At 34.2% G+C, this 25,199-nt stretch overlaps 2 protein-coding genes across 5 annotated transcripts in view; both read right to left on the bottom strand.

Annotated features, from left to right (window-relative positions):
* Positions 1-13,339, bottom strand: part of LOC143236906 (TNF receptor-associated factor 4-like) — a 79,135-nt gene extending 65,796 nt beyond the window's left edge. Inside the window, exons 1-2 of one of the 2 annotated variants that reach the window (XM_076475576.1) lie at positions 13,040-13,339; positions 2,670-2,967 (exon numbers count right to left, since the gene is read on the bottom strand). In XM_076475576.1, coding sequence (XP_076331691.1) covers positions 2,670-2,812 — 143 coding nt within the window. In that variant the 5' untranslated portion in view covers positions 2,813-2,967; positions 13,040-13,339. Of the gene's footprint in view, positions 1-2,669; positions 2,968-13,039 lie in introns of those variants that run through there. The other variant, XM_076475579.1, reaches the window with a different exon arrangement.
* A 2,056-nt stretch (positions 13,340-15,395) lies between these two features.
* Positions 15,396-25,199, bottom strand: part of LOC143236860 (bicaudal D-related protein homolog) — a 59,178-nt gene continuing 49,374 nt past the window's right edge. For all 3 annotated transcript variants that reach the window (XM_076475492.1, XM_076475490.1, XM_076475491.1), the window contains one exon: positions 15,396-19,576. In XM_076475492.1, the coding sequence (XP_076331607.1) occupies positions 19,439-19,576 (138 nt within the window). In that variant the 3' untranslated portion in view covers positions 15,396-19,438. The remainder of the gene's footprint in view (positions 19,577-25,199) is intronic.

Raw genomic sequence — 25,199 nt, 5'->3', positions numbered from 1 at the left:
AAGCACAGTATATTACTTTACAATATTGACAGTGAACAAAATACTATGAAATTTTAATTATGCAATCTTCAGTTAGAGTTTAAGTTTATTTGTTTACTTAAAAAAGGTAACACGAAAACAACAATTGCACAGCACTGAGTTCGCTAACGAAAAACTTAAAATTTGTTAGTTTGGAATAAAGCACAAAGCAACCCAATGGGCTATCTGTGCTCTGCCCACTACGGGTATCGAAACCCAGTTTCTAGCGGTGTGAGTCCGCAACATGGTGATGTGCCTCTGAGGGGACAACTTAAAAGTTAATATATACATGTATAGACACTGGAAGTATCAATATGTTGCCTCCTACTCATAACTCCACATGAACAATAAATTTAAATTATATTCTACATAAATTTCTATCAAAGGTAACGTCAGTTACATCATAAATTTTAGTAAATCCTTAGTGGCTCAGCAGTAAGTCTGAGGAGTTATAAAGCAAAACATCGTAGTTAGTAAGCATAAAAGCAAGCAGATAAACTTTTTTTTATATGTCACTCGATATATCAACATATTTGGCAATCCCCTTAATAAAATATAGCATATTAAAAAACAAATCTGTTACATAACCTCACTGATGCAGAATGAACATGACAACGATGGTACTGAACTCAACAAAGTAAAACAGAAAATTATTTATTTAAATTTGTGTCGATGAATATTTATAAATTACAGAAGCGTAATGCGGGCTTGAGATGAGGGGAAATGAACCTGATCGCCTTCCTGTTGTAAGGAATTGTTGTGAAAATACTCCTGTTGTTACAGATGTTAATGAAAACGTTCCAGTTGTTGATATCCAAGACATATGTCAATTTAAAGATAACAGAATCTTATTAATCCGTATCGTTTATGCTGCAGGCCTTCTTCGTTGTAGGCCTACTTTGCGACATGGCATTTTGCTGTATCTGAGTTTCTTTTCTGTGTCAGCATATATTGTGACGTCATCAAATAATCGAAATAAGAGATTGTTGGCCCACGGACCTTTCGCCTCATGAGCTGCATTTGATAACTTTGCACAACTCCAGCCCTGACTGCTAAATAAGCATTTTTCTGTGTTACATCCTAGAGTAAACCAATATTGCATATACAAAGGCGTTCGACTCGTAATCTGAGGGTCGCGGGTTCGCATCCTCGTCGCGCCAAACATGCTCGCCCTTTCAGCCGTGGGGCGTTATAATGTTACGGTCAATCCCACTATTCGTTGGTTAAAGAGTAGCCCAAAAGTTGACGGTGGGTGGTGATGACTAGCTGTCTTCCCTCTAGTCTTACACTGCTAAATTAGGGACGGTTAGCACAGATAGCCCTTGACTAGCTTTGTGCGAAATTCAAAAATAAAACAACAAACAAACAAGCATATACAAAACTGAAATAGTTTAAAATAGTTTCTACTAATTATGAGAAAAACGAGTCAGTTATGGTATGAAATTTCAGTATTACGTGGTCAAGTAGTTGACATGTCGAATGTGGAGATAGATCCACGGTTTATGCACCGTTACCGCTACCCCCACTCCCCCAAAAAATCGCGCTCCACACTTTGATGCTGTGGTTACATTAATAGTATAACGATCAAATTGCGCCATTCAGGCTGAGAAGGGCATCCCAAGAGTTGGCGATGGGTGGTGTTTAATAGTTGCCTTTCCTCTGGTCTATCATTTCTAACTTAGAAACGGCTCGACTAATTCTTATGGCCTGATGATAATGAAAATGTTATTTGATAGATTTCGTGCAAAATAATACGAGCTATTTGCGCTAGTCGTTTCTAAGTTAGAAGTGATAGTCTAGATAAAAGGCAACTATTCAACACCACCCACCGCCAACTCTTGGGGTACACTTCTCAGCCTGAATGGCGCAATTTGATCGTTATGCTATTAATGTAACTATAGTATCAAAGTGTGGAGCGCGATTTTTTGGGGGAGGGGAGTGGTAACGGTGCATAAAGCATGGACATTCGACATGTTAACTACTAGGCCACCCTCAGCCCAACCCAATTATTAACCCGAGCAATGGGTATTAACAATTTTATTGATAAGCAGAGAACAACGTTTCGATTTTCCTAGGTCATGTTCAGGTTAACCCATACCAGCCGTTCTGAGGTAAGTTTTTATTTCAATGGGCTTCTCGTTATCAAGGATTCTTTCTTATGTATTACAACTGTGTCAATTCTATTAGAGAGTAGTATTATATTAGGTGTTAAAAATTGATACAAACTATTGCTTAGCATTAAAAACAACTAATTCAGGTTAGGGAAAAATTAGAATTCACAAAAAAGCACGTGATTTATGCAACTAAGATTCACTCGCACGAAGTCCCAGACCTGTTTTAAATCTTCACACTATCGTAAATGTTAGGAGTAAAAACCTGGAACGTGATCTGGCATGACACCTCATAACAAATTAATGTTAAAACAAGATAATCAACTTTTTTTCTTGATTAATATGAATCATCTGAATCTGTATTTGATTTTCACTTAATATACAATTAATGAAACTACCAACCATGAGACAGATCGTTGGTTCCCGAAAGCCGGCAAAACAACAAGGGCTGCCGACTAATACTTCATAATTTCTCAACACGTAAAAGTGACTCTAGCTCATGTCCTATGACAAGTTAGTTTATAAAGACATGGAATTTACCTGAGGTATTCTTGCAAGCATGTGTCACAGAACCGATGTCCACACGTGGTAATTTTAACAGGATCTTTCATTGGTAAACGGCAAAGAGGGCACACGAGTTTCCATTTGGCGGAGTCGCAAAACTTGACGTCAAAACCAGGCATATTTCCGTTGTCCTCGTCGCTGAAGTTGACTTGCTTGTAGAACCATTCCAGCTGATTATACGAACTATACAACACTCGCGTTTAAAACCGAAAAGCCGTTTGTCGAGGTTTCTTGAGAGCTCCGTTAGGGATGTATGGAAAGTGTATATTTGATTCTTAGAAACAATTATAAAAAGGTTTTGGTAATATTTTCAAATAACGACAAGTTATTTTCTTTATACAGTTCAGTCTTAGGAAATTTTTCTAATACACTTTGACCCAAATATTTTAAGAATCTTGTTAAGCAGGAAAAAGAAATTTTTCGTAATCAAACAGTTTAAAAAGTATATTTATAACTACAGCTTTAACATATATGTATTTAATTTTTTCACGCTCTAAGCTAATTTTTTATCTCTTCCTATATTTTACACTAAACATGCTCGCCCTTTCAGCCGTGTGGGCATTATAATGTATGATCAATCCCACTATTTGTTAGTAAAGAGTAGCCCAAGAGTTGGCGATGGGTATTCTTGAGTAGCTACCTTGTCTCTAGTCTTACACCTTTAAATTAGGGCTGGCTAGCGCAGATAACCCTCGAGTTGAATTGCGCGAAATTCAAAACGAACAAACAAATCCTATATCTTATTTAACGAGGGCACCATTAAAAAGAAAGTAATAAACCTTTTTTTTATTTACTTTATAGATTGGAGCTGTAGTTTGGTAGAACACTAATGAGGTACATGTACATCTTAAGTTAATAAATGGTATTCATGATTAATAAGCCTAAACATATTAATCTAGTTAGCCAGTGGCATACTTTAAACAAATATATATAAAAATTGCATTTCATAAAACACGAAAACCAGCTGAAATTTGTGATTCTTATCACCTTATGGTTTCAGCATCTCTTTACCTTCCCAAGGCCAAATTATAATTACAGCAAATACGATTTTTATCACTTCTCTCTTTCAGCGAACATTATATTCGCTTCACACATTTTAGAAACAACTCTAGAAAGAAAAGAGCCATGAATAACTATTTCAAAAATTTAAGAACAGAACTTAAAAACTCCTAAAGTTTATTGTAACGAATCACAATATCAAATAATATCCAATTTCTCAATAAAATGTATTAATACGTTGAATTTTCTTGAAACTGGTTTGCAAGGCCAAATGAAGATAAATATTTAAACTAACATAGTTCACTGAGTGTGTGTTTTTGGTTTTTTATAGCAAACACGCAACTGTCAAAAACATTTATTTTGAATTAAATAATGCATATCTCAAATCTGGACTTTCAACATTCTACAAAGGCAAACAAATGTACAAATTTCAGTAAATTGTAATTTTCTGTGCTCTATATTTATCAAGTAAACACTGTAGTGATCTTAGGAATCGCCATTTAAATTTAGATAATTAAACATTGAATGACAAAAGAAGAACTTAAAACATAAAAGAACTAACAGCTTACAGTTTAAATTAGTAACATATATACACTTATTTTATATAATAGGTTCATAGCCAGAAATTTAGAGTTACCCATGTTTAATTGTAGTAAAAGAACTGAACCTTATTAAATATTCCTTTCCCTTTCCACACGTACTTTGTACATGCTATTTCTCCAAAGACAAGATGTGAAACTGGAACTGATGTCGCTTGCGACTGTTTCTACTTTATAAATTGAGTGAGATGATAATTTCTAGTAAATATTCTTTCATGTATATTTTTACTGTAAACGTTTATGAGGTGCATAATTGAATATTTTCCATTTTTAACAATACTAACTTTGAGTAACAATTTCTGTGAACTTTGGGAATTACAAAGTGTTTTGATTATAAAAAAAAACACGAATATTTAACGGATAGGCAGTAACAACGTAGTTTATAACGTGGAGGGTGCATCTCTTAATGCTAATCAAAATATGATGGTATAGTTTAGAACTAATGAGATTACACGAAGAAATTTAGTAAGGCTAGCAGATGTTTTCCCTGTCTTCTCTGTCCAGGGAAGTGTCTAAAAGTGAATACTGTGGCTAACCTCAAGGTATGAAACGTTTGCATGATATTTAGAATACATTATTTTTATTATTGACACATATGGACTTAAAATAGGACTAGTTTAACTACATATGTAATACATGTCTTTCCTGTTGAAGGAAAAAGTTCTTTGTGACAGGTTTGTTTGTTTATTGTTAAGCACAAAGTTATAGAGTGGACTCTTTGTTTGTGCCTACCACAGGTATCGAAACCTGATTTTTAGTGATAGAAGCTTTCAGACTTATGACTAAACCATTTAAAAAGGACGAAAGATAGTATGTGATAAAAGTAGTACAATGTAATTCTCCGTAAAACCCCACGACAGATAAAACATACACTGTATTTGTCAACTGTTCAAGTCTCTCAGTAGGACAACGGTAACTTTACGACTTAAATAAAGATAACATTATCGCTGAACCCTGCTAGCCAATCATCTCTATGTATTTAAGTGATCGGTATAGACAATATAATAGTCCCCATACGTCACCATTTTTAAGGAGGCATCAACCATTTGTTATATTATTCACGTCAAAATACGATTAATTTATTACACTTATTACCTGAGTGCCAATTGTTGCTTGTTTTTAAGGCTGCGACTAGAATTTCCGAGGTTTAAACTCGATATGTCGTTGAACACACTATACATTGTCAGCTGTGGGGGAGAGAAGCATTATAGTTGTGACATTCAACTGCACTATTCCAATAGCTGTATAGGCGCCAGGTGCTATTGTCTATTTTCCCTCTATCTGATTAGCCGTTCTAAATTATAGATGACTGTGGCCAAACCTTAGGGGAGGAGTCTCTGACCTAAACATTTAGTCCATGTTTAAATAAGGCGCCATTCAACGATGTCAATATAATACAAATAAAGATACTACTGAGCAGAGAAAATTGTAATAGTAAAGTTGTGTGAAACATTGAAGCGAAAATAGTTTCAGTGATTATGAATTTTTGTGGTCTGTGGTAAATTAAACGATTGCATGAACTGTGCTCCTGTTAGATCGTTTCCGATCATGTAATGTATCGAAAGTCTGAAAATGGAATTTTTTCCCGTACTCTTACGAAGTGTATAAGACTTTTATATTAAACTAGCTACATTATTTGCTGAATCAATTTTAGTTCTGATGTATGTAGGTATTTTGTTTTTGATCAGAAGTCGTTGATAACTGATATATTGTTTTGAAGTTATATCTTAGATGTTATCACTATCACGTTTTTTTTCGGAGTTTGTCAGAGCAAAATACAGTAATGTTTGTAATTTCTCACCCCGCTAAAAGAACCAGAACAGATTACTAACCTACCTGTTCACAGAAAACACATATGAAATTTGTTTTAATGTTGACTTTGCTTTTAGTGTTGGGATTTTTTTAATATAAATATTCGTGGAAGCAAGTTGTGGAGAGATGTTGAATTCTTTGCCATGTTATTTTGAAAGGCGTCGCCTTTACCCCTAGAACACAACAACAAAAAACCGAGAGAGAAGCGGAAATGATGTTAAATCGCAATAAACATTCATAGGGTCAGCCCCTGTCTTTTCATGCAAGGAAAAACTATTGTGAGAAATTACAGGATGAAGGAGAATTATTATTATCATGTTATAACTTTGTGCTTCTCTACTTGGTTTTTAAACGTCAAGAACATTTTTATGGAATTTAGTTAATATTTTAAAGTTGGTTTTAGTACTAACAAAGATAAATTACTTTCTATGTAATGTTTATGGTGGTATTGTATAACAGGATTGTATTTTGTCAGAGTAGGCATAATATTTGGTAATTTCAGTCTGAGAGCTATGTCATGCATTACATGAGCTAAGCCTTCAAGTCAAAGAACCCAAAACTTCAGAAACAACTATTTTAACTTCAAAGAAAGAGTAACTAATCAGCAGCACCGCCACTTACTTTGGTTGTGTTAACTAAATTGACTTTCTTAGTTTTAACACCCTTGCATTTAAAAATGTTCAGAAAAGTAAAATAAAACTATAAAATCAAACCCTGTGCTAAAATATAAAATAAAACAAAAGTAAGCGAAGACATGAAAGTTACCCACAGTTAAACTAAATCATAGCAAAATCTACATCTTGGTAAAAGAAGCTTGACAAGTTGGTGACTCTCACAAACCAAAGATACCATTAACAAGAAAAGTGGTATATAATATTTCTACTATGAAAGTGTTCTTTGCTCACCATGTACTTACCACATTAAAATGATTCATATATTTAACATCTTAATTGCTATCGTGATGACAAGAAATATCATCATACTTTACATTTTCCTCATAAAAATATGTCTTTAGTTTCATACAGTGCCATGCAAAAGTATTCACCCCTACAAATAATGATAAAATATAAATAATGTAAACAATTTTTAATGGATATGTTTTTATTCAAAACTATAATAATGCAACTTGACACCAACACGTGTGAAGGAGGTTGAATGTCAGCAAAACCTGTAAATATGGTGCTATTGTCAGCTGTGGCAAAACCTTCTGCCACATATCTACAGTGTAATTAACAAGCTTTGTCGCAAACTCCATACAAGATTTAAGATGATTCTTTTTCAATAATGGCTTCTTGCTTTCGCCCTTGCAGGATAGTTTTGTGTAGGAACTGAAATATTGTCGACGTATGAACACTGATTTACATCTCAGACATGGAACTTTGCAAATCTTTCAATGTCACTGTTGGCTTCATAATGGTATCTCTAACCAGTTTTCTACTTGCCAAGCTACTTAGTTTGGAAGGACAGTCTTATCTAGATAGTAACTGGGCTATATAAAATATATTCCACTTCCTTCTTAATGATGGACTTCACCATACTCAGAGGATTAATCAATAACTTTAAAATATTCTTGTTAACATCTCCTGATCTATGCTTCGCTACGACCTGATCTTTGACATGTTTAAAAAGCTACTTAGTCTTCCAGACTGGTTTTTGGTATCACTATGTGAGTTGTGGCCTGAACAGGTGCATTTACTTTCAAGTCAAGTTAAACCACTTTGACTACACACAGACAGAGACCATAATACTAATTTTATGACTTTTCAAAGTAATATTTTGCACTTGAAGAGATTTAGAGTTGCCGCAGCAAAGGATTTGAATACTTCTATAATTGAGAATTTTCTAATTTTATTTGAAAATCTAATTATTTACATAATATCAGCGTTTTTTAGTTTACCCAGTCTGGAACAGATTCTATAGATATTAAATGTAAAACCTCCATGAAAGTTTCATGATTAGAAGCTCAAACGGCAACCAAACGTGGGTACTTTACAGGGGGGATACTTTTGTACATCTAGGATGCAAATCGTTGAGAATGAGATCAGAGCAGTGTTGTTACATTGACTCTTTGTTTTAGAGCAAAGTCTTATTGGTCTACATGCTGTGTTCAGATTTTTGGCGCTGTAATTTCGTAAACTAACCTCAATCTTACAAGTGCCTGAAAATTAGGAGTGTAAAATCGTTTATGTAAACCATATGTTGATTAAACTGGCACTAACAGAGAACGAATATATTGAACCTTGGATCCCTATTGTAGCACGTTACCCATTACGCTGGGCTCAATCCGGGATCTGTTCCTTAATTCTATTTTAATTACTTGTTGGCTATTTAATAAAGAGGTCTCTTTAAAAAAAAATTTCGCACAACAGGTTATAATAACCTCGTTTTCCTTTGCTACTTCTCACATTTACTATCTTTGTGTCGGTAAACGCCTCAAGAATAAAGCACACATGAGTGTAAATCCTATCGTGTTAAAGAACCAAGGTAGCGAATCCTAATCCAATCTCTTCGACGACGAGAACACATTAAAACCGGTAAATCAAAAATAAGTTGTAATTTATCGATCTCCTCTTTTATTTCAAATAAAATCTCAATACAGGTATGGGAGCAAACGAAACAGATAGTTGTGGATAATTCACACACAAAAATAACCCTGATCTAGTTTCTCAGTATGCAGCTGATTTTACCATATATGGCGACCTAATAAAAAATGTTAAGTGGTTATATTTGCTCTGAGACACGGCATGGCCAGGTGATTAGGGCGCTTGACTCGTAATGTGAGGGTCGCAGGTTCGGATCTCTATGACGTCAAAAAGGCTTGCTCTTTCAGCCATGGAAACGTTGTAACGTGACGGTCAATCTCAATATTAGTTTGTAAAAGAGTAGCCCAAGAGTTAGAGGTGGGTAGTGATGATTAGCTGCCTTCCTTCTAGTCTTACAATGTTACATTAGGGACGACTAGCGCAGATAACGCTGGTGTAGTTATGCGTGAAATTCAAAAACAAACAAATAAAAAAAACTGTTTGTTCTGAGTCTTACATAGAGAATATTCCGCAACTTTCATGAATAGGTGGGAATTTCGTGATACAGATTTAACAGTATAAGACACATGCATTTCTAAATATTATATTTCATAAAACAAACATCGATATTAAAATATATATGTAATAGTAAATCCTTCACAGGAAACTCGAACCCGCGACTTTGAGATGGCGAGTTAAGCGTCCTAAATACATAGACATGACAGGAATGCAAATTCACTGCATTAAATTTTTAACTTTTGTGGGAAGAATTAATGGCTCAACGGTAAGTCAGGAGGCTCACATCTCATATAGTGATACCACAAATCAACTACAAAGACCAGGGATCTTTTCAAACAAGTCAGGGGTAAAGAAGCATAGATCAGGAGAAGGTTATACAAGAAAATTTCAAAATCGCTGATTATTCCTTTGAGTACGCTGACGTTAAGAAGTGGAATGTGCTTCATATCACTCAGTCGTTACCCAGATCAAGCCACTCTTCTAAACTAAGCAGCCAGGCAAGCATGAAACATGTTAGAGTTGGCATTGTGAAGCCAACAGTGACTTTGAAAGTTTTTCAAAACTTAGATGGGAGTCAGTGTCCATATATAAATAATACCCAATTTCTTGCATGAAGATAGTCTGTACGAGTAAGTGGCAAGAGAGAAGCCATTGTTAAAAAAGAATCTTAAATCTCCTATGGAGTTTGCGATAAAGCTTGTAAATGCTACTGTAGACATGTGGCAGAAGGTTTTGTGGTCAGACGAGACAAAATTTGAGCCTTTTTTTTTGTCTAAATTCAAAGCGTTCCGTCCAACACAGCACATTACCCTGTCAACATCATCCTAACTGTCAAGCGTGGTGGTGGCAGAATCATGTTATGGGGACGGTTCTCTTCAACATGGACTAGAAAGCTTGTCAGAATTGAGGAAAGATGGATGGTGCAAAGTACAGGTGAATCCCAGAGGAAAACCTGCTTCAGTCAGTCAAGAATCTAAAACTGGGTCGAACATTCACATCTTAGCAGGATAAAGCCTTACTAGAGTGTTTACAAAGAAGAAAGAAAACGTTTTGGAGTGTCTCAGTCAAAGTCCTGTCTTTAATTCAATGGAGAAAATTCATGGCAAGACTTAAATATTGCAGTGCATCAAAAATTATGTAGTTTTTCATAGTTTCTTTTTCAGACGCTATAATGCGCTCAAGTGAGTGATTAAATTTAGATTTATCTGGAAGTTTTGAAACAACGTGGTAAGTAGTGGTCGATATCCCGTTTCATTTTCAAACTAAACTAAAATTTACCACATATATATTTTATCAAGTTTTGTTTGCGGCAAGCTAAGATGAAGGTCCAAATATACTTATGTGGTTTTTATTAGAGATACAGTTAAAATAAATATTTAACTCTTAAGCTGAGCCATTCTCGTTGATGAATTAAATAATAGCTGTGGGCAGTCATGTTCTAAGCTTGCATATTTACTAGGAAAGCGAAGTAATTATCTCAAAATATATTCTCGGGTATACTGAAAGTTAGAGACTAATTGATGTATATTTTATGATTGCACTAGAGCTCAGAATTTTGTGTAACTTTCATCTTTCTTTAACTTTTCAAGGAGATCTCTTAAAGTTCTTACACCACACACTAATTTAACTCGCATAAACTGAATATTATAGTGTATGTTCTTTAATTTTACTTAAGGGTTTTAGACTTTTAAAGTTTTTGCAGAAACAGATTGAGATTTGTTTGTTTAGCAGCATTCACCATGTTTGAAGTGAAATATGAGGGCACGAAAACGTTTTTAAAGTTCCATGCACTTATAAAATATGGGTTGTATTTAAAATGAAATATTAATTAAAGTGTTTTTTTAAAAGTGGATTTTGTGTTCTGTGGTTCACAACTCGTCACGATGTTACCACACAGACAAAAATTCATATTTCTCACTTTGTGATGGCCAAATTCTACTGTTCTGACCAGAATTTTCCAAGAGTTGGTGGTAAGCAGTTTTGACTAGTTGATTCTCCTTCAGTCTGTCATTTCAGATTTATAAATGTGTTGGGCAGATATCAGTCAAAAAAAGAAAACGTCTACTGTTTATTATTAGCTAGGTCTAGTAAAGCTACTCACTTCAACATGTCATATGCAGTCTGAGAACTTATCTGCCAAACTATCCAGTGTATGCTTTCAGAGTTTGTGAATTATGATTGAACTTACAAGAATGAGCACTTCCATATGACATTAAAGTATAATGAGCAACAAAGAAACAAATTACTTAATGCTTCTTTGACTTGTTATTGTTTAAACATGAAGTTCCTTTTTTTAGGAATATAATGTATGATCCATTACATAGTACTGGCTTCCACAATGTGTAAAAGAATGTGAGGAATGTTAAAGGTTCACATTAGTTAACACATGAATTTCAGAGATGTATTTAAACAAATGTCATGTATATCAAAAGAGTTCTTAAGAGCAGTTACAAGATTCCATTTCAGTCATGAAGACTGAATTTGAATATGCAATAACGTAGTTGTAGCTCGATAGTATCATCTGTGAGCTTCAGTGGAAACATAACATCCACAAGTATGTTGAACACATAGACAAATTAAACCTAAACAACTGACAATTAGTGAATGAATCAAGAATTAGGTGAATGGAACTGTTGAGTCAGAAAAGTCAATCAATTTTTCTATTGAAAAATGCCACAAAACTTTCCCTGACTGTTCATGATGACTCATTGTATGTTGTTCATAGGAAAAGTAATTTAAGAACTTTTCTGTGTCCCCTCGGTGTGGATTCCTGTACGTAGTGAGGGGTCCTCCCAGGGAATGTTCTGTTCTTTCAGTTTACCTTTTCTAGGATCTAAACATCCACCCACGTGTTTACTGTGCGTGGCAACCCGTGAAGGAGAGGAGAGGATTTTGGTGGTTGAGGGGTCCAACCCTAACATACCACTTTGACCCTGAATTTCTGTAGAAGGGCGGCCTTAAGGTGGCTCCCTTAGATCAATTGGCTGGTCTACTTGGGGTACGGTGAACCAAGTATCAGTACTGGATATTCTCAACAGGTGTTGTGGACATTGTGTCTTATGCTGGTGTTTGGGTATAGTGCTCATAAAACCCTGGCGTTGCTGCAGTGTCCTTGTTTGGCATTGTAGTGTGTCCCCTCGTAGGACTCCATGGTGGGTGGGGTCAGTGGACACCGAAATATTTCTTTTTATTATGCATCATCCACATAAAAACTTAAATAAAATAGTGAAAAAAAACAGTCTATAGGTAAACGACCACGTCTTGAAGATTCTGCGCAGCAATCTTCAACATCTGTAACACCTGTTGTACTTCATTTTCTTATACTACATTCTCTTTCAGACAAATCTTTAGGGCAAATGTCTACCGTTTTCACTCAGAAGGGACTAGAAGGACTTCCTGGCTTTCCAAAGTCAGTAAAGAAGCTTCGCTCTGGTGACATATTGGTTGAAACATCCACATCTCAACACAGTGAACTCCTATTGCATTCAAAGGCAATTGTAGATATACCTATTAAGGTTACACCTCATGCTATTTAGAATTCAGCATGATGAGTTATTGTTGAGAGGGATTTGAAGATCATCTCTGAGTCGGAGATTCTCGCTGGTTTCTCCACCCAAGGAGTTTCTGCACTGAAGCGTATCTCCATTCGTAAAGATGAACAGTTACATCACCACGTCCACCTGCCACTATCAAAGCAGGTTATTTAATTGCAGGGTACGGCCATACATTCCAAACTCTCTCAGATGTTTTCAGTGTCAGCAGTTTGGTCACTCGAAGACGTTATGGCGTGGCTCCTTGATGTGTGCTCCTTCACCTGTCCTACTTTTGTTCTTGCCTTATACGGTTGGAAGAAAAAGAGGTGCAGCGTTTGAAAACGATTCAAAACATTACTTACCTTGTGGCTCGACAGTTGTTGTCCACCACTTCATCTCGGACGGGCCCGGCATGGCCAAGCGTGTTAAGGCGTGCGACTCGTAATCTGAGTGTCGTGGGTTTGCATCCCCATCGCGCCAAACATGCTCGCTCTTTCAGCCGTGGGGGCGTTATAATGTTACTGTCAATCCTATTATTCGTTGGTAAAAGAGAAGCCCAAGAGTTAGCGGTGGGTAGTGATGACTAGCTGCCTTCCCTGTAGTCTTACACTGCTAAATTAGGGACGGCTAGCACAGATAGCCCTCGAGTAGTTTTGTGCGAATTTCCACACAAACAAACAGTTTTGCGCAGATAGCCTAGCCGCTTTGTGCCGTGAAAGACCAAACCAACCAACCAACTTTTCTATGTATATATATGTAAGTTGCGAATCATGTTTACAAACATTTAGGTATAAACAGTGTCTATTTATTTTCCAAGTACAGTAACGGGATTCGTGTTCTAAGATTTTAAATTACACAACATGTGCTGCAGGTTTATTCTGAATCATTGTTATTATTTCATTGGGTTTTGCCAGTTTTTTATTATTTTCTCTTGTTGCTAGCTTAAGTGGGTTTTGCTTACTATCCATAGATTGCAAAATAACTGGTATTGGTAGCTCACTGTATATAGTAAATTACTGTTTTTTTTTTACTTTGTTAGTCTGGTTAATATATCGAGTGGTGAACTGAACAAGAAATAATATCGAAAGTAGAAGTAAATTGTTAATTTTATTACTGATTTAATCCTAGGATGACCACTTTCAAAATAGTAATGGGTCCGAGTTCATTGAAGCCAGAATAACAAGATTTCTAAAAGCCCAATTGCTCTCTGTTTTTCTAATAAGGTAGTGCTATTGTTATAATTTACATAATGTCAACAGAAAACAAAGCAGGATTTATTGTTTTCATTGATAATGATGATAGATATAATCAATTTTGTTTTGATGGAAATATTTTTAAGTGACTTATCTGGTAAAGTAAAAAAAAATGGCTATGAGAATACTTTTACCACACTAATTGCAAATATTCATACATTTCTGTAATGTGATGGAAAAAGGTTTATTTTTTTAAGAGTTGACAAGCTCGCAATTTTTACTGAGTCTTTCTCAGTTTGTATCGTATATTACTGTTATATGTAGATGACTGTTTAAGTTTAATGCAAGTGTTATGATTTATATAGTTTTAGTATAGCATAAGTGTGAAATTTAATTATTTTCAGAAGATCTAGTTTATCACAGGTTTAATTTATGTAACTGTGTGTAAATTATATGTTGCATAGACTAATCATGGATTGGCACTTATTGTATCATGTTACTAACTTCTTTCATTATTTTTCTTGTTTCAGTTGAGTGTTATTGCAACATAATATCATGCCATAAATACTTGTCCAAAATGTAGCTTGAGTTAGTTATATAGAATAGATAGATCTAGACTGCGTGATTTTTTGTTTAGCCATAAAAGGTGTATAGTGGAGATTTCTAAAGTGAAATTGTCACATAAGAAATTACAATAACAGAGTATAGAAGAAACAAGTTGTCTTATCATTTGTATTCTAAAGTAACACACATTTGTAAATACGTTTGACTTGTTTTAATATATCATTTTATATCAAGTGGACTGTGTGCTGTTTGTTTATTGTTGAAATTTATTGCCAACAAAGCAAATACATCTGCTCTAAAGACTCCTGCCAAACCATACCGGACACTGTACAGGCGACAATTTGTACAATATGAATTGTTATATAATGTAAGGCATGTAAGTAATGTAGATAGAGAATTACTAAGTTCCTTTAGGCTATCATAGCCTTGTTACAATTCCAGGTTAACTGCAAGAGATGAAACCTAAAGAAACTTGTCCTCTAAACTTCTCATGTAGCAGCAAGTACTTTTGAAGCTTCCAACCACAGTTTAGCTGAATGATGTATAGAACTTTTTTCTTTTAACTTCAGTACAACATTCTCCTTTCTTTAGTGAAATGAAGCCAATAATATATACAACCCATACAATGATAATAATTATTATAATAACTGAGATGCTAGCCAACTGGCTGGCAGGAGTTACTTCAGCACAATTAACAACCCAGCCTGGAACACGATTTCCTTATGGTAATCTTAAGGTGCCAAAGTAGATTGGTATGAGTAAGCCACTAACTAATACCTGAATCATACCACTGTGAAATGTTATTTTATACCATTAATAATGACTATAGACAGCTAAGAATTTTAACCAAAACAAAAATGTAGAAGCTTGTAGTGATATTTGGATTACTGGATAACCTGAAATTCAGTTGAGAACTGAAGAGTTGGACAGATTTTCTATCATTAAAGTAATAAAACCAGAGTTAAAACCATCCGAAATTTTATGGAACTTATGCTTATTTACCACAAACATATTTTCATGCATATTTAAAATAAAATATAAAAAAAAAAAGTTTCCAAAAGTTATCACATCTTTTGATAAGACAAAAACCATTGACTGGAACTTTTTAATCAAATTTATGTAAATATCTGTACAAATCCTTTACACACCACTCTAATAATTAGGTTTGTTTTGACTTTCTAAAATAAACTGTCCTAACACTGACAGCTCGAATATTAATTAAACGTACAATTATCACTCTTTAAATATTAAAAAGTAGTCGATACTTGATGAACCCCGTTTTTTGTTTCCAGGAAATTGACTTAAAGTTCATTCTGTGATAATCTAAGTAGTATTACAATACTTGCTTTAATGTGAACAATAATTATCTTTCCTGAAGGTCTTTTCAGAGTTGTCAAGCTGAAAATATGAATTAATAAAAAAACAAACTAAGAAAAACATGATCATACTGTGAGGGGAACTTATACAGGATGAAATAAGTCTTCCTGATTGGATGTGTTAGGTTAAAAACATATTTATTTAGGTATAAATACATTTCAAAGAGAAATATTTTATTGTAACCAATTCAGAGTTATTTAAAATAGTTCAAGTTAATCTGTAGATCATACATGTTTTTAAATTTCTTCTCCACTTTATAATTGATACTTAAATGATAGAGGCTAATTGTCAATTTCATTTCCACAGAAAGTTAACACTTAATAGGATAATCATGATATAATGTAATGTAAAATTTGCACATAGCAAACATGCAGTTTGTTTAGCAATTGGAACTTGTGCAAAGCTAAATACTAGCTCTCACTAATCTTCACTTGATAGACTAAAACATAGGTTTTATACGCTATCCCAAGCAAACTCTTGTTAGACCAAATAGGGGTATTCGACAGAAATTCTTAAAATGCAGCCACAGACCTAAAGAATGAAACACACCATTTTGATTTTGTTGGTAATGGGATACAAATCATAAGTCTTAGATTCACAGTCTGAAACTCAAACCACTGGACTGCACGCAGTTCATAAACATGCAGGTCAGTAGCCAAAACTGTATGGGAATCTGTTAGTTTGTCTTGTAAAAAAATAAACCAAACCCTACTTTCTTAGTTTTCTTCTGATTACTTTGAGTGTAAAAGATAGATGGATAACTAACTATAAAATAATATAAAAGTGTGAGAGGTCCACATTAAGAAAAATTGTCTTCAGGTTCAAACAGGAAATAACAAAGATTGGGTTAAAGATATTTTTTACATATAAAGATATTTGTTTCATATCATAGTGGTCAGAGAGTGATTTGTGATGGCATTGCAATGTTATGTGATATTATAATCAAAATGTCTTTATTATTTTTTACTTTACATGTATGTTTGTTGCATGTTGCTAATTTTAAGTGGTTGACAAAGACTGTTTCAACTGCTGGAGCTGTGAAAGGTACCTTTTGCCAGATCAATCAATTCCACTTAATATGGTTTAAATTTACACCAGTTGGACAGCCCAAGCAAAGAATGAATATATTTCATTTAAACTGATAAGATACCACAATTGACTATTGATCAGATCATTTGAGATTTTGTCTAGAGGTATTGTGTACACTAGCAAAATAGCCCTTCTCAGAACTTTGGCTTCTCAACTTATGTTTATCTGACATTTAGACCACTCTTTGGAAAAGATGCTAAGTATAAAATATATAAATAACACAGGACTGCAATGGTTTCATCGTTTTGGAGTTTTTACATGTTCTTCAGTAATTCCTGTATGCTGAATCTGAAGACATATGTACTTCTATATATGTGAATCATCGTCACTGAATTTGTGTCACATTTTGTTATGCTTAAAATGTTGACAACCAAAGATTATCAATTTCTCTCAACCAATCTCAACATGAGAGTCTTACCAACGGTTATAGAACCAATGAGAAACACACCACAAGATTATAAATGATTAACAAGATGCAGCATTAGTTGGTACTAATTTTATACAGTGTTATAATTCTCTACAATTTGGCATGAGTCTTACCAACAGTTCATCAACTGCTTTTACATGATTTATACTAAATTAAAATATCACTTTTAAATTTAAGTTTGGGTTATTGTACCTATCTTTGTTTAATACTTTAAATCTTCTCTCCCCCTCTACCACTTTTTCTTTTAGATTTTATTCCGTAACTGAGTAAACATCAATTGCTGGTGTTTAACTCTGTCACTGTTGCTGTTTTTTTTTTCCACATTACAATTCATTAAGGATAACTTTGAAAAAGATACTAGTTTTGTTTATAGCTCAATGAGAATTAAAATGCTCCTTATAATTAAAACAGATAAAATAATAATTTGTGGATAATGAAAAAAATGTTCATTTTCTAAGAGAAACCATTTGAATTGAAATACAATTTATTACCTAGTGTCTTAAATTTAGTAATAGTTTACAAGCACAAATAAAAGCAACTAAAGACAAGACATTTTTCTTTTTGCTGGGTAGGACTTTTGAGCATCACAAGACTGATTGACATGGCAAAGCACTGATAGTGCCCATTAATCTAACTTATTGTAGACATATTCTTTTTATGGATGGCAAATTGATCACGGGTCAGAATATAAAAGTAAAATATAACAACAAACCAAGCCACATTTAGAAGTTTCATTCAAAGATTTTCACTTATTCTCTTTTGAAAGTTCTTGCTGCTGGATATTATACATTATGAAATCTCAAATTTTGAGGTTAAACAAGTCACACTTTGATTAATAAATTTAATAGTGATTAATTTATTCAGGTATCAAACTTAAAATTATATAAACAACACAACCTTCTCTGTACATATATGTTACTTCAAAAAATTTATAAACTTTAGGTAATGTTTCATTAATAATACTTGTAACAGTTTCTATCCACCTATTTCTTTCTCTACATGCCTCCCAGTGGCATGACTATGTCTGTGACCAGCGCCGCTAGAAACCGGATTTTGATACCTGTGGTGGGCAGAGCACAAATAGCCCATTGTGTATCTGTGTTTAATTTTAAACAATTAATTTCTTCATAGATAATTATTTTCAACAATATTAAGGTAGGTTCAGGCTTTCATCTCCCTTTTTTATATTTTTAATGTAATTTTCTGCTCTTTATCATCCTGGTTTAATTACTTGCATGTTTTCTCATTTATTTTAATGTTATGAACATTTACGCACAGCTTGTTTGGGATTATGATTTTACAAACAAGATACTCACCCTCCTTCTTATAAGTAAAAATTCAACCAAAATGCAACATTAAACAAATTAAAACATTCATATTCCAGTAATTAAACTTTTTTAGTTATCTGGCACATACTAAAATGAGGCTTAGCTATGCATTTTCTTGTTATAAAGAGAACAAAGTCAAAGACAATATTCCACACAACTAAGACAATAACTTTCACTCAAACAGGCTTCAACAGGTACCCAAAATTAACTTATATAAATATATACTTTTACTACTTATTAGTAAAACTAAATGAAGTTAGTGTTAAAATCTGAGTCTACACAGTTGCCAAAAATATACTCCACATAAATATGTCTATTGTATTTACAAACTAAAATACTCATACTAACACTACCAAACCACAACACATTAGCTTACTTTCATCTTATAGAAATTTTAAACATTATTTCTGCATGATGACTAGTCAGAACTAGGAGATCATTGAAAGTGGATACCTGTCTAATGCTTATTCTGTACTTGTCTTCAATAAATATTCACAATTTACATTATGAATTAGTTTAATAAAATGTTTCTCCATGATGAGAAAATAATTCAACACTTTTTAATTTATATTTTCTAAATTATACTCTTCAAAATAGGAAAAAATAAATAGATATGTGCTGAGTAAAATAAACACTACCCCTTCATGAAACAGTCCAGTATGTTCCTTCCAAGCAACATCACACATCCGAAAAACCTATTATTATAGGCTGTTATATAAATATATCACAATAAAACTGTGGGTAAGAGATTTGCTTGGCCATTTTATTTAATTAAAAAGATTATCACCTCCAGAGTTTAAAAAGTTTGCCTTTATTATTTACTGCTGGCTTTTGAGGTTTAAGTATCTTTTTTTTATCTTCCTGCTCATGATTCCTTAACTTTGTTTTCAATTGCTCATCCAGAAGGATCTGCATGTCCACCTGAAAAAAAACAAATGGCACATGAAGAATTATACTATTATAGTCACCGTGTGATAGCAATAAAAATGAGTAAAATTTAATATATATATATATATATACCCTTGTGCAAATTAATTGAAACAAGACGGAAAATTACGATTTTTTTTAATTTTTTGCGTTTTATTTCTGAGAATCCAAAAATTACACACAAATTAATACATGATATGACTGCCTTTATTTTTCAAAAGATCATTAATCCGCTTTGGCATCGAGTCCAAGAGTTAACTGCAATCTTTACTAATTTTTGGATCGCGGTACCACACCTCAATTCTGGCCTCAATTAGCTTATCTTTCGTAGTACAGTCTTTTCCCCGAAGTCTTTCTCTACAAATCGCCCAAACATTTTCAATAGGATTTAAGTTTGTTTGTTTTTGAATTTCGCACAAAGCTACTCGAGGGTTATCTGTGCTAGCTGTCCCAAATTTAGCAGTGTAAGACTAGAGGGAAGACAGCTAGTCATCACCACCCACCGCCAACTCTTGGGCTACTCTTTTACCAACGAATAGTAAGATTGACCGTCACATTATAACGTCCCCACGGCTGAAAGGACGAGCATGTTTGGCGCGATGGGGATGCGAACCCGCGACCTTCAGATTACGAGTCGCATGCCTTAATGCGCTTGGCCATGCCGGGCCCAGATTTAAGTCAGGAGAGTATCCAGGCCAATCCAGCACCTTTATTTGCGTTGTAGTCATAAAGTTCTTCACAAGTTTCGATGTGTGGCACGGAGTCAGATCTTGCTGAAAAATGCTAGATCCATTTGGAAATCTCTTTTTCAATTCTGGAACGACTCTTCACTGCAAAACTTAGATGTACTGTGGTCCTTGCATCATACCTTCTACGATATGTAAGTCTCCGATGCCATAGTAGCTGAAAAAGCCCCAAAACATCTTCAAGGGATGTTTTACGAACTGATTGATGTGAGATTCTCGAAGTTTCTCACTTGGAGATCTGCGAACATGCAGACTTCTTTGACACTGTACGAAGAAATGAGTTTCGTCACTGAATAACACCTTCCTCCATTGTTCTTGCGTCCAGTTCTTGTATTTCAGACCCCATTGATACCGTTTTTTCTTCATTGAGTTGGTAAGAAATTGTTTTTTGACTGGTCTCCTTGCCCTTCTAACGCAATTTCGAATGATGTGACATTCCTCAAAATTTCGTCATGTATACCAAAAATAGATCGACTGTACAGCAAAACACAGCTAATGACATCGTTTGTGTGAAAAAATGACTATTAAAGGAAATCAGCGAGTTCAGCAAGCCTACATCGGCCGCCATGCTCAAAATATTGTAAAATGGCCATTTGTTTCAATTAATTTGCACAAGGGTGTATATACATATATATATAGTAGTTTTGTGGTACATTATAATTTCATTTTCAACATCACCCTTAAAACAAGTTACAGAGAGTGTCTGGTAACTTCATTGTCTTTCCTGTATGTAGTTTAGTAGTATGAAACTGAACTGCTCTATTTATTTCCAATGTTTTAAATTTCACCATTGGAACACATGAAAATCTGATTAAATCAGATAATTTATAACATCTTTATGAAGAAAAATGGCCAGTACCCAGTGAAAATTGATTAAATCCCTGATGTTCCACGTGAGAGTTTTGACAAAGAAAATAAATATTTCAAACTAACAGTACATTCTCATACACTCTATGACATGTATTCACATTATAAGTAATGAAAAGGTAACAGTAATATGTGGTGTGTACGTCTTTTACAAGGTGGGGAAAAATCTACACAATATCATAGTAGTAGTAAGCCTATTAAATGTTTTTAAACAATATATTTTACCATTTTCTTAAGAATTTTCAACTATTAGAATGTTTAGTAATAATATTCAATCCACACACTATTTATGTCATATCCATTATTATATACTGTTCTAATATTTGAAAATCTCTAAAACACTAAATAAAGAATGTAGTAACTGGTATTTAAAGAAAATTAATAGGCTTGATACTAATGTCTCAAGTAATAAATGGAAAGAATATAAACATTGTAAATAAAATATCCATTTGAAATAAAAAATAAAAGATTGTTCGTGAACGTTCCAGTATAATACATGTGTATTTAGACAATAAATGTTGCTAAACCCACAAAACGTACATTATTACAAGAGTAATGGGTGTTAAAACGGTAATAAAAATATATACATATAGTAGATAAATCCACCATTTAAAGTGGCGACGCCTATCCCTGTTGACTGAAAGCTTCTCAGATTTGATGAGTTTGGTTTATTTGGAATTTCGCACAAAGCTACATGAGGACTATCTGCAATAGCCATCCTATATTTAGCCATGAAAACTACAGGAAAGGAAGCTAGCCATCACCACCCACTGCCAACTCTTGAGCTAGTGTTTTACCAACGAATAGTGGGATTGGTCGTGACATTGCAATGCCCCCATGGCTAAAATTGTATGTTTGGTGGGACAGACATTTGGACCTGCGACCCACAGATTGAGAGTTGAATACTCTAATCACCTAATCATGCCAGGGCATCTTGTACCTCCTATCCAGGAAACTGAAAATTTTTCTTATCATTTCAATACTAAAAGGGTGATCAAACTTGAACTCGTGTACTCATTGATAAAACGTGCTGTAACTGCACTCCTATGAACCTCGGCCATCATTACAGCACGGAAATGTTCCATGCAACCCTCTTTTACAGGTCTCTCAGTTTCTCCAGTATATTTTTATTGCAAATACTATAAACTACATACTTCTCTAAACATTACCACAGAAGGCTCAGATTAGATGCGATACAATTCTTCTGTAGTCAATGATCGCGTGGTTTGAATTCTGAGCACATAAATACAATTTAATTTTACACAAATGTCCAGTTTCCTCATAGCATTTTTAATGATGTTATTAAACCCAGGACTCAAAAGTCTTAACTAGAACGAGTCCATAAGGGTAATTGCTACGGGTGCAAATCTGTGAAGGTCGGATGACGGAAATGGATCGCTACGGTATTCACAAGAGAACGTAAATATGATGGCATGCCCTGAGCGTTAATTTATCTAGTTAAGGACACGTTAGGACTATTAATAAGGTATTAGAAATTAGACTCCTTTGTCTATCGAATAGTGAAAATTTTATTAACCAATCTTTAAGGATAAATATTCGATATTCAAATCTCCAGATCTACCCCTCACCGCATCCATGAAATCACAAGGGATGTTACGAATAAAGGAAAGACTCATTATTTGGCTAAGAATTATAATTATCATAGCTTGTATTGTATGGAGTTTCGACCTCTTGGTAAAGCCGTTAAGTGAAAACGTTGAGGAATTAAAGAATTTTCACTATGTACTAACAATTTATCTCCATAAAACATATTTACAATCTGTATGAACCAACAAGGCACTCTTATCGTAATCTTATCGCCCTTTCATTCAGCCGTGGGGGCGTTATTATATGACAGTCAATCCCACTTAGTTGATAAACGAGTAGCCCAAGAGTTGGCGGTGGGTGGTGATGACTAGCTGCCCTCGTGTAGCTTTGCGTGAAATTAAAACAGAAACAATGAACCAACAAACGTATCAGTTTGATAGAATAAACACGTAGCGTAAATTGAGAACTGTTTATGACAAACATAAGTAAAGGACATGTTTAGAATACTAAGAAAATAAAAACAAACAAAATTTATTATATTTGTATTAAAAATATTAATTTTAAGTTCCTGTTGCTGCTACATTTTGATATACTTTACCGAGATGAATAACACTTCTCTGTTAGGTATAGCCTTCACTAGAGATCCAATGCCCAGAATACTTATTATCATTCACTGAGAGGTATCCAACTTATGGGAAAAACTTTGGTTTATTATATTCTCACGGCTCATCAAAGCATATTGAAATTGAAACAATTTCAGTACTGGGAGTACTGAAAACCATTAAACAAAACAAAAAATCCTGTATATGATAGGGTGTGCTACAGCGTCTCTAGTACTTACAAGTATCACTATGCTCTAATAATTTCCTATTTCAGTTTGATGGGGAAAATAGACTGCATAACGTCTCAGTATTAACGTCCTGCCTTACTATCCAGGCTATTGTAAATATGACGTAGTGCTGCATGAATAACAACATATAATATAATTAGAAGTATTCAGTGGTAAATCTGAATACTTATAACGCTTAAAACATAGTTTTGATGCCTGTTGTATAACATTGCGCTTAAAAAACCAACGAAGTATAAAATACTGTATAATGTTAATAGCTAGCAGTTTAACAGTTGAATTCGATTTTTTTTCACACGCAATATCTCTCATTACATGTTATAACACAGTGGTTTTCAACCTTTTCTGACTGTGGATTCCCTTCTCACAGGCCTCCATGACACGTTTTACCACTTGAAGCCCTCCTCCCTCCTAGTTTGATAACTATTGCCTTAGGGAGAATATTTAACACACTGTGATGTTCAATTACGTCATACACGCAAGGCTTATAATTGTGATCAATTATTCGCCATCTACATGTTATTTAATGCTTTATTATAACCCAACAACAACAAAAGAATAAGCAATCACAGGGATTGATGGGGTCTGATGAGCTCTCTTAAAAAATGGAGATTAGAGGGCAAAAAGCCTTGGACACTCCGCGATTACAATGAAATGATTTTATTTAATAACTCTTGAATATTTGTACTTTCTAATATTTTTCGTCTTAATTTAGGTATGAATGTTTTTACAACATCATTTGTAAGTATTATGTATAATGCAACATTCCTACTAGCTATCTACTGGTCGAACCTATATACATAGAATTACAACTAGGATACTATATCCATACGTCATTATAGACGTATTTAAATCTGAAATTTTATCGTTTTATCTAACAGAGAAATGCATTATGTTTTTCGGATTAAAACTTCTTCTCCATCCATGGCCAGGTGGTTAAGGCACTCTCCTCGTAATATGAGGGTCACGGGTTCGCATCCCCGTCACACTAAACATGCTCGCCCTTTCAGCCGTGGCGGCGTTATAAAATATTATAGTCAATCCCACTACTGGTTGGCGAAAGAGTAGCCCAAGAGTTGGCGGTGGATGGTGATGACTAGCTGCCTTCTTACACTGCTAAATTAGGGATGGCTAGCGCAGATTATTCTCGTGTAGCTTTGTGCGAAATTCACACCCTTAAGTTCTTGATAGAGTTTATATTTGTAACATTAAATTTAATTTTTTTGACACTACTAACTTTCTCTAAAATATTGTAAGTAACATCATAGCTGTGGGAAAATACTTTTCGTTTAGAGATATAGCTGAAATAAACTGCTCCTGCCTGTTTCTGAAACGAGATAACGTTTCGGCTTCTGCACTGAAACTTTTTCAGTAAACCTTTTCTTATGATATACTTCATTTTCAAAGCTGCTATTATTAATGTTTGACAATATATCTAAAAATCAAGTTGATGTTATTCTTTATTTGTTACTTTAAATTTTATATAGGTTTAAACCTTCGTGCAGAATTTTTTAACCACTGTCTTCATCAGCAGATAGCCCGATGTGATTTTGCTATAAGAAAAAAACACATACACCACTGTCTTCATATTGGCAAAGAAATAAATTAA

Source organism: Tachypleus tridentatus, chromosome 13 (genome assembly GCF_004210375.1).
Source record: "Tachypleus tridentatus isolate NWPU-2018 chromosome 13, ASM421037v1, whole genome shotgun sequence".
Taxonomy (NCBI): Eukaryota; Metazoa; Arthropoda; class Merostomata; order Xiphosura; family Limulidae; genus Tachypleus; species Tachypleus tridentatus.
Note: the sequence above shows the minus strand (reverse complement) of the source record. Positions and strands in the feature narration are given on the sequence as shown.